Source organism: Buteo buteo, chromosome 1 (genome assembly GCF_964188355.1).
Source record: "Buteo buteo chromosome 1, bButBut1.hap1.1, whole genome shotgun sequence".
Taxonomy (NCBI): domain Eukaryota; kingdom Metazoa; phylum Chordata; class Aves; order Accipitriformes; family Accipitridae; genus Buteo; species Buteo buteo.
The window spans coordinates 10,043,665-10,062,001 of NC_134171.1; the positions used below are offsets into that span (position 1 = coordinate 10,043,665).

At 42.4% G+C, this 18,337-nt stretch overlaps 1 protein-coding gene across 7 annotated transcripts; it reads left to right on the forward strand.

The window, feature by feature from the left end:
- The first annotated feature begins 645 nt into the window (after positions 1-645).
- Positions 646-18,337, forward strand: LOC142026516 (E3 ubiquitin-protein ligase RNF4-like). Of its 7 annotated transcripts, none has more exons than XM_075019822.1 (9): positions 722-818; positions 1,637-1,732; positions 6,815-6,977; positions 7,474-7,594; positions 8,555-8,634; positions 10,999-11,008; positions 12,642-12,807; positions 15,069-15,117; positions 15,463-18,337. In XM_075019822.1, exons 3-9 carry the CDS (start codon positions 6,969-6,971, stop codon positions 15,610-15,612), a joined length of 585 nt encoding a protein of 194 aa, XP_074875923.1. In that variant the 5' UTR covers positions 722-818; positions 1,637-1,732; positions 6,815-6,968; the 3' UTR covers positions 15,613-18,337. The 7 variants fall into 7 exon arrangements, with proteins under 7 accessions (XP_074875842.1, XP_074876254.1, XP_074875764.1 ...); XM_075019990.1 differs by having other exon boundaries at positions 1,637-1,697; XM_075019741.1 differs by lacking the exons at positions 722-818; positions 1,637-1,732 and adding an exon at positions 646-702.

Here is an 18,337-nt window from a genome sequence, read left to right on the forward strand (position 1 = left end):
AAATGAAACCAAAGACACAGTTATGTTGGCATGGCAAGCACAAAAAAATAGCTAGTACAAATCGTGAGCACCCTTCACCCAGGAGAGGAGAAGGCAAGAGAAGTCACCAGGAAACGCTACGAGTTTATCAGCAACCAGGCAAGCGGCTGGGCACTGGGCAGCAAGATCCAGGAAAGGCCAGATGATCCTTGCATTAAGGCAAAGCAGCTGGGGAAACCCCTTTTTGACGGTGAGGCGAGGGCATTGAAAATCCTCTGCGAGTGTCTGTAACGAGTTACACTGAGGATCTGGGCTACTTATGCCACACAGCCCCCACGCTCACCCCGCCTGCCCCCGGCACCACAGCGTTGCTGCTTCGGCCGCCCCTGTCGGGGTGCGCCGGGGCCGAACTAACCCCGGGGCCGAGGAAGCGTTTCCAAGGGGCAGCCGCCACCCCTGAGGGACGGGGCACCCCGCCGGGAAAGGCCGGCAGGCCCCGGGCAGCCCCGCACAGGCCGCAGGCCCGCTCCGCCCACAGCGGCCCGCGAAACTACAACTCCCAGCACGCCCCGCGGCCGGATAAGAGGCGGGCCCGCTCGCTTCACCGCTTCCTAATTGACGTGCGGGACAGCCACTCCACGAGCTGCAGTATCGCGGTCCCCCCAATGGCGGGAGAGCGGAGGCGGGCGTTGCCCTACGCCGCTGCCGGGCCGGGTGTTGAGGGTGAGCGCTGCAGGCCGGGGGCCTCCGTCGTGGGGGTGGGAGCGGCGACCGGGAGCCGCACCGGCGCCCCCGGGCCCGCCCTGTCGTTCTGAGGCGCCCGGGGCGGCAGGCGACAGGTGAGGGGAGGGAGGGGAAGGGGATAGAAGAGGAGGGGGAGAGGGCAGGAGGGCGGGCAGCCGCGCCCGGCCGCCGTGGGGGAGGGGCGGGCCGGCACTGGGGGGGAGACGGGGCTTCTCCCGCCGGTGCGGGGACCTGGGCCCTGCGCGGCCGGGCCGGCCGCCCCCCCGCTTCTCCAGGGCGGGGACGGTGACCCGAGCCCCTTCCCCCGGGCGCGGAGCGGCGGCACGGCCCTGCCCGCCGCTGTGGCGGCCCTGAGGGGCTCCCCCTCAGCCGCCCCCGGCCTGCCCTCGCTCCGCTTGGGGAGGCCGTGTCCCGCTTCCCCCCCCCCCTTCCCCGGCTGTGGGGTATTTTTATTTTTTCATCTCCGCCGCTCCGGGGGGATCCGGGGCCTGCGAGCGCCGCTGCCCGGCCCCTCCTGCCCCCCCCCCTCCCGGCGGGGGCGGTGGCAGCTGGGAGGTCCGGGGGGGAGAGCCAGGCCTGCGGCCTTTTTTCTGCCCCCCCCGTTCCCTGGGAAGGGAGACGAGCCCGTCCTCGCAGACAGGCTGCTCGGGCGCTTGTGCTGCCCGCTGGGTCGTGAAGCTGCGTTTGCTGCGAGGGCCGTGGCGAGGGTGTCCTGACGTGGCTGAGGGAGACAAGTGCTGGAGAAGAGGCGATGGCGTTCCTCCTCTCACACGGAGGGGCAGGAGTGGCTCGGCGCATGCAGTGGATGTAGCCCTGCGTGAGGCTGTTAGCCTGTCCTCCCGTTTTGTGTGACAGCAGGAGCGGAGGGAACGCTTCTCTCCTACCTCAGCGTCCCCCTACACCTCCATTACAGGTCGTGAAGAGACTCAACTTCTTTCTCCTTTCTTCTGTATCTGATTTTGGGACTACTGAAAGTAAGCTGTAGCCTCTCTCAGAGAAACTGCTGCACGTAAGAGCAATGAGGAGCTTTTCGTCTGGCTAGTCTTTATCTTTTTTTGTCCTTTCTGAAATAGGGCATCTGACCAATGAAAAGTTTTGGTATGTTTTGTTCTGTGGGCGTTTTGTTAGCTGCTTTGTTTTGTTTTGGATTTGGTTTTTTTTGTTGTTGTTTTGGTTTGGGGGGGTTTTGTTGTTGTTAGGCTGCTCATAAACATATGTCTTATTTGTCTATATGTGTAGCAGACTGCTTAGAGCAGGCAGGCTGGTATATCTCTACGGTAGGCTGTTTATCTCATTTTTACTCTTTTTATAGTGCCTCTCACCAAGGTTTTGTAGTATGGAACTGCTTGACCTAATTGGATAAAACAGACTCAGCTTCTGGATTTTTTTCTAAAGTTGGTGTAGTGCATCTGAAAAAATGAGAATGTCTTTAAAGGTACTGGAAATACACACGATACGAAAGTTTTGGAAGAGTAAAATGGCAGATTGCTGCTCCCTGTGATAAAAAAAAAACTTAAGACTAGCCCTTTGTGACTGCTATGTACATCTTCTGACCGCAGAAATTTTTTTTATACAGGCTGCGTTTTTGATACTGTGTTTCCTGTTTTTAGGAGTGCAAAGAGAGGTCTTAAGGGTAGAAATGAGAAGCAAAGTCTTAAAGGCATAGCATAGCATGTTTTGACAAATACCGTGTATACTTGTGCAAGGCACAGGTGACAAAACACCCCAAACATTTAGACTGATGTTATTGCTTTCTTCAAGTAGTTACTTTAGTGTATTTGTAATGTTTAGCATGATTATGAAGTATTAGTGAGACATGGTAAAAACACTTACTTCTTGCCTAAGCTCATTCGTCTCAATTCATGCTAAGCATATGGGAGACCTAGACTTTGTTTTCAGAATGGTGTAAGAAAAGTTTTCATTTTGTGTTGCCCAGAGAAGTCATTTTTTTGAATTGTAATTCAGACATGTTAAATTAGGTCAACTTGAACTCAGTGAAAGTGTTAACTATAGAGGAAAAAATTTAACAGGAGACCTAAATGATGAGTATGGGAATCAATATTCTTTTACTCCCACTGTAAACATTATTAATTTAAATGGCTTTACTTTTATTTTTCTCAAGTATCCACCTGTACAGAGAAAGGTTGGTGGATATAGTCCTTAAAATGCCAGTGAGTTAGCTAGAATAAACCTTGAACTTTGTTGTTATGAGGACAACACTACTTAAGCCTTTGAGAGCGCTACATAACAGGAACAATGATTGCATGTGCAGAGAGAGCTCTGCATATGAGAGGAAGGGGGAGTGGCTTTTGCTGGTACTGTATCGTCCTGTAGTGGTGCAGTAAAAAGTCTGTAAAAGTTAAAAGTATTTATTGGCTTCCTAAGTTGATCTCCTAAGTTTTCACATTTAAAAAGTCCTTTTTACTGTTTTTTAAGAACTTAATTCTAGAATTTTGAATTGATGTCTGAATGCATCTTGCTACAAGTGTAATAGATGAGCTGACTAACAGCTTCAGCTGGAGTTACTTGATGCTTATGGGTTGGGAAGTGGGGGTTGATGCAGTAACTTTATTTGTATTATCCAGTCTTGGTGCTGGGCTTTGTAGTGACAGCTGGAGGAGGAACATGTAGACCTTACAATTTAATTTGGGCTATCTAGTCCTGTATAACAAATCATACTATTAAATGGAGTGGTCATGAGGTTTTGAAAATCTTTAAGGAATTCTTATTGGTGAGTATGTCTCTAAATGTGCAAAACATGGAACTGTTTTGTTTACCTGTGTTCTTGTGCACTACTAACTTGATCTGTGGTGTATTCAAGAAAGTAGGCTAGGCTTTATTTTTGCTACCCATTCTTACAGTTCAGGTAATTAATTTTCAGTGAAGTTTCTTGAGTAAGCCAATAACATGTGGGAATCTATAGCCCCCCAGAAGAGGTCTGTTCTTACAAGCCAAAAATGCTGCTGGATCATGAGACTCCTTCCATAGCCCTAATAAATTCCAGCAGTCTGATTTTCTTTATAAACATGACTCTCCTGATTTGGGTTGTGTTGATACTGATGAACCTGCCTGTGATGATTTATTTTAAACTGGTTTTACAGTAATGAGCTTCCCGATGGGTATCCATTCTCAACTTTCTTCTTCAGAAGAAGCTTCAAAAGAGGTTAAGATTTAAGCCATTAGTACCTAGAACTTGTGCCTTATGTGTACTCTTTGCATTAAGTATAATATGTCTACTGCCAATGTTGTAAGATTCTGAAAATTAAACCATCTAAATAGCAATGGTGCGCTCTGTCACTTCGTTTGAGAAGTGGCTCTGTCTTGTGTTGCCTTTGAGGTCTGATATTAGATCCTCTGAGACGTGTTGTAGTAATCCTATAAATAATCTGTTCCTTGGTATCTTAGTAAAGAAGTGTGTGAATATTTAATGTGGGTAAGGTGTCTTAGCATGACAGGTGTTCTATTGTGTATTACTTTGATTTTCTTTTCACCATAATTTTCAAATGTAAGGTTGGTTGGTTGTTTTTTGTTTGGGGTTTTTTGTTTTTTCTTTTTCTTCTGTGATAGGTCGTCTTTGGCGCTTAAGCCACTTGTGGCCGAAGAGCATCTGTGCAAGGTTTTATGTTTGGAGTCATCCCGGGTGCTTGCTCCCCCCGTATTTTTAACCCTTTCTAAAGACACTTTGTCAAGGTACTATTGCACTGTGGTGTATTCATTGTTAAATCCGAAAAGCAGTGGGTCTTGTGAAACCTTCTAGGTGTCTTACATCTGAAACTGTGCTGTCTAGTGGATACATCAGGCTTGGGTTTTGCTGTCTTTCAGCAGTGCAGATTGCTCTAAAAGGTTCTATTTAAAAACAACTATCAATTTGTAATTTAAAATAAGCTTATATAAAGTTTATTTCTTATAATCCTCAGATGTCTGTACCAACTAACATTTCCCAGATTTTTAATGTCCAAGTATTTTTTCCAGTTCGATATCTGAGGGGAATCAAGGCAAATGTCTCTTGGCTTTCTTGATGAAATAAACTTTTAAAGAATCTAATGGCATAACTTCTTAATATACCTCATATGTTGCTCACGTCTTGTTCATCCTCCTGCTGTGTGTGGAAAACTGCTTTGCCTTAGTTATTTTCCATTTCAGTTGTAGCTGTTAGATGAAGATGGTAGCTTGTCTTTGAGCAACTAGGTGGAAAGAGCAGATGTGCTAGGTTTAGGGATGATTATCTCCCTTGCCCTCATCCCTTGTGCTGTGTGTCCTCCTTGCTTCACCTCCCTCTTCCCCTTGTTTCCTAAAATCTCCAAACCCATGAATAATAATCATGTGGAAAGAGAAACTCCTATAGCACCTAGAAAATGTGCTCACAGAACAGTCTCTCCAGTTTGTTTCGTATGACTGCGGAATTAGGCATGGTCTTGTTCTAAAAGTTCTTGTTCCCTATTCAAAAAAAACCAGTGGAATGAGTAAAATAGAATCTTCCCAAGAATGTTGATAGGGTTGGCAGAAGAGCTTGCTTTCTTAACAAGTGAAATGAAATCTAGACTTTAAGAAACAGTGGAGTGAAGTGTGCAAAGAGAACTCACGTTACCTGGACACGGAATGTTACGAAAATGGTTGTGTGGGAGAGTCCTGCACTGAGGAAGCAGGAGACTGAAAGTCAGTTCCCAGCTTTCTCTGGTAGGGAGCAAACTCTGAGCCTTAGTCTTCTGTGTCCCGGGTGAGAACATAAGGCTGTTGCTCACATTTGCAAGAAAAACTCTTGAAAAACTATACACATGTAAGCTTAGAAATTTAAAAAAAAAAAATCTTAAAATTATCAAAATTTATTAGGTTCATATTGGGAGAGGGAGTTATGCATAACAGCTCTGAAAATTTCATCTACTGTGACCAGAATCTGCCTGTGGGCTCACTGATTAAGTCTGGCATATATTAAGTAGTCCAAAAAAAAAAAAAGTTGACTTTCATTTTAGCTCTTGCAATCCAGTGTCAGTTTTAAAATGAAAAAAAGGGAGAAAATTGAGTGGCGTTTTGCATTGCTTAAAACCGTGCATAAATATATCTTTGGGCTTAGTAGAAGTACTAAATTTAGTGTAAGCATTTTAATTGAGCATGTTTTGTTTTAATAATGTCACAATGCAGTATTAATGGGTGTCTTAAGAAAATAAGTGATTGAAGAAATGCAGAGAAAAATTTTATGAGGAAAAAAATCAGTCAGGCTTCCTTTAACTCAAGGTTAAGATTGACTACTACTGCCATTCCATCCCACTGAATGGTCTCCATGTTGCTTAATGTGAGAACAGGTTAGTAGTGTGTGTGCTGGTCTTTGCAGCGTAGATCAAGGTCAGTATTGGAAAGACGATTCTACAGTTCTTGTTCAAGGTAACTGTTTTTTTCCTGGTCCCTCCACTATGTTCCCCCTCAGCTCCTCTTTGTGTGTTGGACACATGATAATTGTACCATGAGCAAACTTTAAGATGTGAACTTCAGTACCATGTCAGCTACTCATAAGTGGCTTTATGCTTTTCACCTCTTTCAGCTTAACAGTTCCCTGTCTGGTGGGAAGGGGCATATATGCGCGTACTGTTACCCCAGAGTAGCTACTGTAAACTCGTATTCTCTTGCAGATCTGTGAGTGAGAAATTGCTCTGCTCCACTTGCTTTGGATTCCTCTCAAGCTGTTCAGTTCCCACCTGTTGGAATCTGGAGGAGGATTAGAAAACTGCTTATCTAGAATTTTTTGTTCTCTGAAGATGGCTGCTTATGACACAATTCCCTGTGGTTCCTGCCCACGCACAAACACTTCCTTGAGAGTCCATCCGTTGCTTTCAGTTCAACTGAATTGGGATTCATTAGTATTTTTCTAGTCCGCTAACTAGCAAGCTTATTTTGGTGTTTAGCTTAGGAGATGGGCAAGAATGACTGAGGCTTCAGGCCCAGCTGTAGGTGTCCGAGGCTCAGTGACCAAACTCTGGGACTTCTCCTCTAGCTTTGGACAGAAACTGGTGACTCAGGAATGGGAATCTTGGAGAGGTGGTGTATTTGAGAGAACAAGCATTACACAGAGGTAATCTTCTCTCTTCTTTTCTTACAGGGTTGGAAGAACATTGTTCTCAGACCCTGAGAAATCTGGACTTTTTTAACAGTGTGCTACCTAAAGGAATATAAGGAGTTGATACTTGCAGCTTCCTTGCAATTAATTTTTTGATATTTGTACCTCTCTCTGTGGTTTCAGATCAAGAATCGCCATGAGCACAGTAAGTATTTTACTACTTGATGCAAACCTGATTCTTAAAACCTGTTGTTTATGGTACCAGTACAAATGTTGTTAAGAGTTTGTGGTAAACATGCTGGAACATGGTAAACATGCTGGAACATAAGCATATAAAAACCTCATGTAACTTCATGTTCTGTGATACTTAAGATTTTTAATCTGTCTTGGTGCTAGCAGTAGTTCAGAAATGCTTACAGTGTGAGCAGAAACCTGATATAATTGTGAACTAGTCTTCTCATTTGCAAACCCTCATGATATGTTTTTGCTTTGTGCCCCAGCTGGTAAGAGGTCTGGGGTGATGTCTTTTCCCTGATGCGATGCGTTTCCCATAGGGGTGACCTATACCACCATTTGATGCATATGACAACCTTTCCGGGAAGGGTTTTGTGTATCCCCGTGTGCTTTCGTCGGTGCTGCAAAGATGAGGGCCGCATTAATATTCCTCTTAAAGAAGGTGCTAAGGCTTTGTTCTCCTTTAGACTCAACGAAAGCGCCGTGGAGGAGCAGTTAATTCTAGGCAAGCTCGGAAACGAAACAGGCTGATGGCTTCAACCACAGAAATGGCTTCAGAAGCAGAGCCAATAGAACTTGAAGAAAGTGGTAAGCTTTCTTTTCAACTTGGTAAGAACACAAATTGCTTCTGGAGGGTTGGGGTTCCACTTAAGGTGTGGGTTTTTTTCCTGTTTCTAGGCCCTTTACTGGGGAGGAAGGGAAAGCTGCTCTTTTAAAAAGCATCTAGTATGGCACCTGTAAACAACAAGCCTACTGAGAGCTGTTGTAGTTTGTTACTGAGATGCGATACATTCAGCACTGGTGATAGATGAGTTGTGTGGGAAGGGTACTCAAGCGTAGGTCAAACATCTGAGTGTCTAGTCCGATGAACTGCGAGTCACTGCAGCTGCCACTGGAGATAGTGGCAAACTAAGTTTGGGAACTCCCAAGTTTTAAGAAGGTAACGAGAAGTTTGTTAGTTGTGCCTCGTCCCTCAAGGGAGAGGCAGTACTTGGTCAGTCCTTTTCTGGAAGAAGTATCAGGAATTCAAAAGCCTCCTTGACCTCCTAAAGAGATATTTAAATTGCCACCTGGAATCCTAGGAAAGATTAAAAGCAATTGTTGGCCTCCAGGCAATTATATGGCTTTTCCAGTATTTGCTGTGCATTTGACTATGAAAGGTTGGAAGAGACATGAGACAGGAACATTTACAGCAAGGTACTGTAAAATTATTATATCCTATACGATTTGTGTTTTATTCTGTGTGATAAACATTCTGCAATGTTAGATGAATAATCTGTTGCTGTGTACCTCCTGCAAGCTGTTGTCATACAACAGAACTGTGTGAGGAGCTCAGCCGCTGTTCCTCTTGCATTGCAACTTGCAGAAGGCAGCGTGGTAATGCCCTGTGTGGACTCCTGAGGGCAAAGCTTGAGTGAAATGTTGGGTATGTTGCTGCAGAGGAGAGGGACAGGGCAAGGTTGACTCATACCTCAGCCTCTTCCACAGTGGCAGGCAATTTTACTCCTCTTCCATCTCTCATCTTGTCTCTAATGTTCTGTTTTTAAGCTGGTGAGGAAGTAGTAGATCTCACCTGTGAATCTTCTGATCCTGTAGTCGTTGATCTAACTCACAATGATTCTGTTGTGGTAAGTAGTGAATAGCGCACTTATCTAAATCTTGTGGTCACATTAGGTATGTGTTGTGCTCCCTGATAGAATCCGACTTCAAGGATAAGTTTTAAGTTCAAAGTTGACTTGGCATGCCATGAAAGCCATGCGTTACAGGTCAACAGAGAAGCTGCTCTGGAGCTGGAGCTTAGCAAAGCCCTTCTTGGGCACCGCGATACCGCCCTGTTTTCCCAAACTCTTGTGAATGTGCATGGGTACTTTTCTTGAAGAATTGCTGGTTAAATGTGTATACAAAAAATGTAGCTGGTTTAAGCAGTCTAGCGGTGATCCTATGCCTTTTCATTGCACAGACATGGTGATAAATGCCTTTCAAGTATGACATTCTGTAAGGATGTAGACCCCTCGTTCACTAAGTGTTAGTCTAAGGATCAGAGGGAGTCTGCTATACTCGTCATGGCGCAGTCATGAATGTGGATGAAGGATCCTACGGATAAGTACTAAGCTTGAGGAATCTGGAAAACCGAATGCTAAGGCATGGAAGAATACTGTTGAAATGCATATTTGACCTCTATTTGAAGATGTGTACATTAAAAGGCAGCGGATGTCATGAATGCAGAAGTAAAACTTAATCCTTCCGAGGTTTGGGTTTGGGTCGTAGTTTACCAAGGCCTTAGATCTTCAAAAAGTCATCGTCTGGGCTTGTCTTCTGGCATCTCAATAAGTAGCCTGGCTTAAAGGGTTAAAAGACAGCTTTGATTTGCCACTATAGACAGAGTTCCTGTTCAACCCCAAATGGGCCCATGAATGCATCAACGTCTATGCGTATCACTTCCCGATAGTGGCAGAGCAATCTAAAATAGCTAGCTGCTCCAGAACTTGGGGAGAATACATACTAGTGATGGCTACTGTAACATAAGGAGATGCAGTTTCAAGCTGAAGCTATGATAGCTGTATCAAAGATATAGGCGAATGACTTCAATAAAAAGCGAAGGAGGTAACAGTTAGCCTGTGATTTCACAAATACAAAGTGTTTAGCTACAGTGTCAGTTGAAGGTACTCCTGTCGGAGAGATGCCAAGCACAACTGTAGCTGACCATGGTACAAACTAGTTCTGGTTTCGGCTGGGATAGAGTTAATTGTCTTCCTAGTAGCTGGTACAGTGCTATGTTTTGGGTTCGCTGTGAGAAGAATGTTGATAACACACTGATGTTTTCGGTTGTTGCCCAGCAGTGTTTAGACTAAGTCAGGGATTTTTCAGCTTCTGATGCCCAGCCAGCAAGAAGGCTGGAGGGGCACAAGAAGTTGGGAGGGGACACAGCCAGGGCAGCTGACCCCAACTGGCCAAAGGGCTATTCCATACCGTGTGACGTCAAGCCCAGTATATAAACTGGGGGGAGCGGGGCTGGGAGGGATCACTGCTCGGGAACTAACTGGTCATTGGTTGGTGGGTGGTGAGCAATTGCACTGTGCATCACCTGTATATTCTAATCCTTTTAGTATTGCTGTTGTCATTTTATTAGCGTTATGATTACTAGTTTCTTTCTGTTCTATTAAAATGTTCTTATCTGTCGAGTTTTACTTTTTTTTTTCCCCGTTCCCTCCCCCATCCCACTGGGTTGAGGGGGAGTTGAGTGGGAGGCTGTGTGGTGCTTAGTTGCTGGCTGGGGTTAAGCCACAAGTTTATTACTCCAAGAAGTCTCTAAAAAAATCTGCTTTTTTTACTGCTATTTTTAAAGCTGGAATAGTATTCGATCCAGTCCACAGTGTAGTTTATAACCTCAGTTCTGGGATGCCACTGCTGACATGCAAACCTGAAACAAGCAGCAGTGGCATCTCCTGGGGGTATCTCCTGCTGGGATTGTTCCTGAGCCCTTTGCAAAGGAACGGCCTCAAACTTGGCAACGTCGTCCGCATTGCCCCAGCTCTAGTTCCAGCAAAGACAATAGTGGGTTTGGGTTTGGGATTTTTTTTCTCCAGCAGCTGTTAATCTAAGGTGAAGTGCTTATGGCTGTCACACCTGAATTGGCCTGTTTGGGGGAGGGAGAGGGAAAGAATGTCCTCCAGCCTAAATCGGATTAGGGTCCTGAAACTGAGGAGCAGGGAGGAGGGTGTTCAGGTGCTTCGTAAGCTGCCTCCATTTCTATCCCTTTGCAGCAGTGTGAGCAGAACCAGAAGCAACCCCTTCCTTATTTTCAGAGCAGCAGCTAATTTACTACTGCTTCTAACATTCTTCCTCAAAATAAGCGAGTGATATCCTACCCTTCTCAGCTTGTTGCGTTGTAATTGCTTAGCTTGTCTGGTGTTTGTATGTAATGCTAGAGGTGCACGCCAAAGTCTAATTGTATTTTCTTTTCTCTCCCTTCCCACATATGTTGATGCAAGATTGTTGAAGGTAAGTTGACGTTTTACGCTTGATAATGGAATTGGCCTAAACTTAAATTTTATTTTTGTCTTTTCCAAAGAACCTGGGCAGCATGGATTGAAACTGCATTTACCAAAAGACAAAGCACAGTGCTAAAGTATCTGGCTGGCCAGTGTCTCAGAGAACGGATCCAATCTGTGTTTGATGGTCACTATCGGAGCTTGTAGAAAGTATCTGAAATAGAATAGATCAAAGCCGCTTAAAATACGTTTTTTTAATTTTCCAAATACAGAATTTTTGTAGGCCCAAAGTTGATGATAATTTTAATTAGCACTGGCATACCTGCTTTTAATAAAGAAAATGTTGGAAGATTTTTTTCTGTTAGCCTTTATTGCATTGAAGGAACTAAATAAGAATGTTATTTGTGTTCATAGTATTCGCTTTCATTCTCTAGTCTAACATGCCTGAAATTCAGTACTGAGAAGCATTAACAAGTGTGGAGGTTTTTTTTCTACTTTAGGTCTTAATAGTTATAGGTATAAAGAAGTTAATTGTTTACAGCTTTCAGACCTTGTTCTGATTATAATATCTGAGATGTATTAGTATGTTGTTAGCTGCTTACTTTAGAATGTAATCTATTCTGTGCTCTGAATGAAGCAAAAGCAATTAAATACTTGCAATAACAGTTGTAGCTGAACACTTATGCAGGAAGGAACTTTAATTTTGTGGCTATTTATGCAATTTTAATTCATTAGTGCTTGATTATTGTTACATGTACACTGGAGTTCCAGAGATAATTATTGCACGTGGTTCCTAATTGTTAAAAACCAAACAGTAGTTCTTTAACCTTTGGATGTTAGAGACCAGGAATAAGAAATTTTTTATGTCCTTTTATCTTGAGCAATTAAGTCCATTTTCAAGTTTCCTTAACTCAGGAGGAAGATGATGAAAATGTCTAAGGAGACATTGCTTAAAATATTTTTATAATTTCCCGGTACTGTTCTTAAAAAGATTCATTTTATAGGAAGTGTTTTTGAGTGGGGAGGTTTGGTTAAGCACAGACAAAAAGAGTGGAATAGTTTAGCATCATACCTGGCTAGAGCAGTGAGGAACCACAGCAGCTCCATAATCTACATTTTTAGTTTTAAGCATCTCTTCCATCACTTCTGAAGCTTTCTGAACAAAGCACTCTGTTTTACCAGGCCTTTTTTTGTGTATGTGCTACCTTGCTGTGCTACTTAGAAACTGCAGTCCCCTCTCTCTCTGGTATCACACAGCAATTGTTGCAAGTCCTCAACATAATAGCATAGCATTCTTTGTTAGTACAAATCAGAAGAGCTGACTTCCCTTTATAGGGGAGATCTATTCACAGGTAGTATAACCATATGAAACTTAGGACACCGAGAATCTTTAAGATCATGTTTTAGCTGTTTGTAGGGTGAAAAGAGCAAATGTTTTGTGTCGATACATAGCAGAATATACACAATGTTTGGAAGTGTTCAGCCTTAAACTAGTTTCCTAAGTACTAAGATTGCTTTTAACCCAGCTGACTATTGTCCCTTTAAATTATGAGCCATTATATTCTACTTAGAATCATGCATTTCAAGGATGGTTCCAGGGATAGAGATATAAAAATATCTAACTTAGTAAAATTAAATTACAGAGAATCAACGACAAAGGAGAAATCTCAGACTAAGAAGCCAGCGACAGTCGGACAGCTGTGTACTGAGTAGCGATGATGAAGATGAAACAAGAGATAATGATGTGTATGTGACAGATAAAGTATCTCGAGAATTGGGACCACTGGAAGATGAAACTGCAAGTTCTAAGTATGTATGCCCTATGACCTGCCAAACACCAAATTTTGCTTTTCGTATACATATAGGACCAAGTTATATTGTTATAGCCTGGCTTATCTTTGCAGTCTTAACTTCTTCTAGTTAATTCCCTCTTTCAGTGAGTACAACATCACATTTCACATGATGACCAAATGATACTGTTTGCACTTTAGGATAAAATACCAGCCTAAGCCAGATGTACAACTTTGCTGCAACCTTAAAGATATGGGGGGGGAGGTGTTTATGGTAAGGAGGGAGGATTAGTCACAGGCCATAGCTCATAATGTGTTGCATTTACTTTGCATGCAAAGCTGTAGTAGTGATGTTAGATATGGAAATGTTTTCACTGGTGTCGATGAGGCTTCGTATCAACGAGACTGGCAGGCAGCAGCCTGGCAAATTCCTGTAAAAACTATTATTCATTCACTGCTTTTCTATACACTGTACCAGTTAACTGCCTTTTTCTGTCAGAGCGGTAACTGTTCTTCCAAGGTATACTTGCAAGGAGATTGTGGAGGTAATACAGTTGTGGTCAGGTTTTGTTCTGTCCCACATATGTCATGGAGCTCTGATATGCTTGCATGTGAGATGGCGATCTCACTGTTCAGGTCAGGTGCCTGCACAGTGAAGACCCCATTCTGCAGAGAAACAGTAAACTCCTGCTATAGGAGCACTCCATTATGTTAAGGAAGATGCAATGTATTAGACTAATTAAATGAAATCAGGTGTCCATGTGACTAAGGAAGACAAAGAACATTAGAATTGTGGTATAAACATTTTTTTAAAGTGTTTGGGGGCAAAAATACAGGTTTTAATTAAACTGGTGTGCTTTGAGCCTTTTAGATTACTGGAGGGCAATGTAGGAGAGAACTTGAGTATGGAAATTTCAGGTATCAGGTCTTAAATGTGCCACCTAAAGGGCTAATGCTATTCTAAAACATAGTGCATTTTGCCGATGGATTTTTAGATTTTTTTAAAAATTCTGGTTGTTAAGTATGTATGTGAATAAATCCTACTGATTAGTTAATATAAAAAAGTAATATTTTGTTCCTTCAATCTCAAGCTTCTCTGTTAAAGCATGTGCCTTCCTGCTCTGTTTAGGTAAGGCTGAAACAACTCAGTCCTGCAGTATTTAACGTTCACAGAAAGGTACTGATGCTGGAGATTGCCACAGAGCTGTGTACAGTGTTGCTCTGTAGTGTTAGACTACTCTTGCTTATATGAAGGTTATCATCAAGTGTGATTAATTACTGAGTTGGTATTATAGCTGCTGCATAAAGAGTTTGAGTAGTAAAAATGGGAGAATTAATGGAGTTAAATTATGTATGTGAATCTAGGGATAGACGTTAGTAGTGCTCACTGCTTGAATTTATGATTATGGATACAGGATATCTCACACTTTCTGTTTAATCAATTACAAACTGTTGCTTAGCATGGGTGGTGACATAATAAAGCCAAGTCTTTATGGTAAGGACTTATGAAAGCAGCTACTGTGATCATTTAATATAGAGATTAATTTGTAACTAAAAGTGGCAGGAAGCTCTTTTTCTTGCTGATAGAGAATATTATTTGGCACTTATGGTATGATATGTTCCTTATGCAGAATAGCTATGTCTGTTGCTAAGTGTGCGTGCAATACAGCTGTCCTGGAGTCTGAAGACAGGAGAAGTACATCTGTAACTGCAGCTTGGTAACCCACTGAGTTCGTCAGAAATAGAAAGTTTAGAAATTTATATTTCTTCATGTTAGTCGGTTTCTGACTTACACTTTATAAGGAAGGAGTTCCTGGTGTGAATATGTTACTGGGCTGGGATGTTGCCCTAAATTAGAATAGGGGATGTTTTAATTTCTGAGAACCTCTTTCACTTCTAGAATGAATAGTTTCCGAAGGACAGCTAGATGCTTTTGTTACAAAATTCTTGTTTATGTACTGTGGAAGATGAAGACTGCCATACATATACTGCACAGCACTAGAGAGTGCTGTTATGTCTAATAACAGAGCAGGGTGACTGGCTGCATCCTCCCCTAATGAAAACCAAGATGCTGTTTCCTTTAGGTAAGGCAGACCCAAACTGCTTAATAAATGCAACAGCTTGAGAGAGGTAAAGGTACGCAGGGATCTTCAGATGAAATGCATCACGGCTGGTCTGTGCAGTCGGATGATTACATGACATTTTATGTATTGGTAACCCTCAGTGTACGGTGAAATTAATGGATGCATGTTCTTTCTGTTTTTTTCTCTCTACCGCAAGGCCGTCTGGTACCGTTAGCTGTCCGATATGCATGGATGGCTACTCAGAGGTAAGGATCCACGTGTTGTCCTTGTTTCTTTTTTGTCGAAGGGGGAACGGGGCAGAGGGTGAGCTGTGAAACTGTTGGGTTATGTGGGAGGCTACAGACAGCTGGCTTGAAGTACAGACCTTGGTTTGCCGGTGAAACTAGCTTGTAACCCAAAGTCATTTCTTAGTGGTGTACGTAGAGGGCGAAACACTTTCCAAGATGGCACTGGAGGATCTTTGGGTTCCTTATTACTCAAGTAGTCATGTACCGTTTCCAGATACTGCAAGTCCTATTAGCCTGGTGCCAGCAGACCAGCAAAGCTGAATTCTTTACCCCAAACACCTGTTGTGGCTTCTTTTCTTCCAGATTGTGCAAAGCGGACGACTGATTGTGTCAACTAAATGCGGCCATGTCTTCTGCAGCCAGTGCCTCCGTGATTCCCTTAGGAACGCCAACTCTTGCCCAACCTGCAGGAAGAAACTCACTCACAGACAGTATCATCCCATTTATATATGAGTACTTCTCTTTCTCAGGACAGACTCAACAGGATTTTGGGGGAAAAGGTCATGTTTTCAGTGCTCTGAAGACTTAAAGAGCAGCAGGTTGTCCACACATCCAAATAAAACTGATTCTTTTTGGGTTTTGGAGAATAACTTGTACCTATATAGACAGCTTTTTTTATGGTCCAAGCTGCTTCTTGTTATGTCCCTGGTTATAATGTTAAATTTGTGACTGTCTCTAAAGTAGACCAGCAGCCTATAGCAGCAAGGAAGCAGCTAATCCATTTCCTTCTACTTTTTTTAATGCTTAACTAAGAGGGGTCTGAATGTTTTGTTATTTCTTACTCTTTAAATTATTCCCACTGTCGCACACAGCTATGGAATAGTTACCTTTCAAAATACAGATGACCAATTTGCCATTTCATTACGCTTTTGTTTTTATCCTGTGAGAAGCTCATGACTACATTGCTTTCTGCCATGCCATCTTTGCCCAAGTGGAATAAGTTGTAATGATGGATCGTTTTATCATAAATCCGTATTAAATTGACAGCCAAGGTCATGCAATAAAATAACCTGCTGTTAACCAGCAATCAGGTGTTTTAAGCAGAAGGCTTGAACATGTAGATGTCTTTATGAACTCCATGAGATCTAAAGTGTGTAGACAAATTGCAACATGTACAATGTGAAATTGCTTCTTTGAATGTTTTAACTGCCAAGAATTCCTGTATTTGAATCACAACATTGAATTTATTTTCTGAGGTGATGAGATGGTCTCTGGGGTTTACTACTGTTCTATAGTGTGCTCTCCTGATGACTAAGGAGAATGTAGTCTTCTCCAAGGCTTGCTAGTGATGAATAAGCAGCAAACTGTATGCTGTCCTCTTGTCAGCTGAATACCAAACTACTTACAGATCTTCTTACTGTATCAAGCGTACCCAGCGTAATGCTTCAAGCTCAGTGCATTCACTTGGCTGTTCTCTTCAGTTGTTGACACATGACTGGTTTTAGCCTGGTGCATTGGATTAAAAATTAAATAATTGTGTTGCCACAGATTTAGGAAGTGGAGGCTTTAAAAGATGTGTTTGGTAGCAATCTTGACGTGGTAGCTTTTTGAGAGAGAAGTTTAATCTCTCTTTGCCCTGAGGGTTGTCCAGCTTTCTTTAAAAGTGTTTTTAGAAAAGTAGACAACTCAGATAAATGTCCAGGATGAGAGAATTCCTCTATTTAAGGAAGGCAGGAATACACAGGTTTATGCACTGTTATCCAGTCACTTTTTTTTTTTTCCCCAGAAGTGAGTTATAAATGTCTGCTTTAAACCTGTTATAGCTAAAATCTGCAAGCTGATGTGGAATCCCCGATGAGCTGATACAAACAGGATTACAGTAATTAAGTGTAGATGAGATGATTAAAACCAGTACTTTATGATCCACATCTGCAGTAGCTACATCTATGGAAAAGTCCAAAATGAAACTCGGACAACTTCTGGCAGTTGGTTGATTATGAAACCCATTAGAGGCACCATTCCGTGCTCCAGTGCAGCACAACTGTAGGATGTGTTTAGTTAACATTGATACCTGATGTGTCTTTGCTAACCTGTCCTAGGGGTCTGTAGGAAGCCTTTAATTAAAGCAGCTCTTCTAATTAGCTGTCTCAAGTTCTGTATTGAAGATTGCAACCCAAAAGTAAAGGTGTTTTTTATTAGGATATTTAGGGATGTTTCTGGATGTAGTACTACAGAGTTTTGTTCCATAAAGGCTGGCTTAAGAAATGCAGTACCTTCCCCACCCTGGTTTGTAATAGCTTTGGTTCAGCGCTTTTATCAGGAATATGCAGTTTCTGCATCGTGGCAGTCTGGTAACTGCTAAAGTTACACGTGTTTAGTTACTGTGTGCTCCCATTGGTAATATAAACTACAGGCAAGGATGACAGCAGTCTTAGGGTAGTGTGGTGAGAACAACGGCTGGCATTGGTGTCCCAAGAAGCAGATAATTGATGAAATAATTCTAAAGATTGTCTAAAGCATTAATTGCATGAAGAGAAGCAGCCCAACATTAAAACTGTCAAGATACTTAAGGGCCACAGAAACAACTTTCTGCCTGTAGCTTAACAGAGAAGAAAAGAAAAAAAACCCCGACAAAACAAAAGTCTGGCCAGTTTTCCTTGGGTGGCTACTGTGCAAGAGTGACAGTAAGAAGCGGATTTAGGGGATTACCTCTGGGCATAAGGGCGAGTCACGTATTCGTGCATCTTTCACAGTGTACTAGCCATAGCCTAAAATGACTTTGCACAACTCCCTCCATGTAAATATCACTCTATAGTTTGTGTCTCAATAAATAGATCTAACTGAAATTTAGATATCACAAACTATATAATATTTAACAAAGAAGTTTTTAGCTTTTGTGTACCCTGTGAAGTGCCACAAATTTTGTGCATCTCAGAATGAATTTTAGGTCTCCGTACATGGAAAAATACTAAATTGCATTACATGCTCTTTTTGGGGGAAGAAAAAAAAATGAAACCCCAATATATTTGAGTTCCAGTGATGTTTTACATTGGCAAGAAGTGATAGATAATATAAAGATTTTTTCATTATGTAAATGTATGTCTTGTTGTATATAGTTCAATTTTTCCTGTATTTAATTGTATTCATGTCTGTCTGTCCCATCTATGTTGGACTCTGCTGGTAGGCAAACAGTTCTTTTAACAGGTGGAAATAAAACTATCGATTTGATCAATCAGAA

Coding starts and splice junctions, on each gene's coding strand:
- LOC142026516 (XM_075019741.1), top strand. Junction 12,808..15,068: donor GATGAAACTGCAAGTTCTAA/GTATGTATGCCC, acceptor CTCTACCGCAAG/GCCGTCTGGTACCGTTAGCT. Junction 15,118..15,462: donor GCATGGATGGCTACTCAGAG/GTAAGGATCCAC, acceptor CTTTTCTTCCAG/ATTGTGCAAAGCGGACGACT.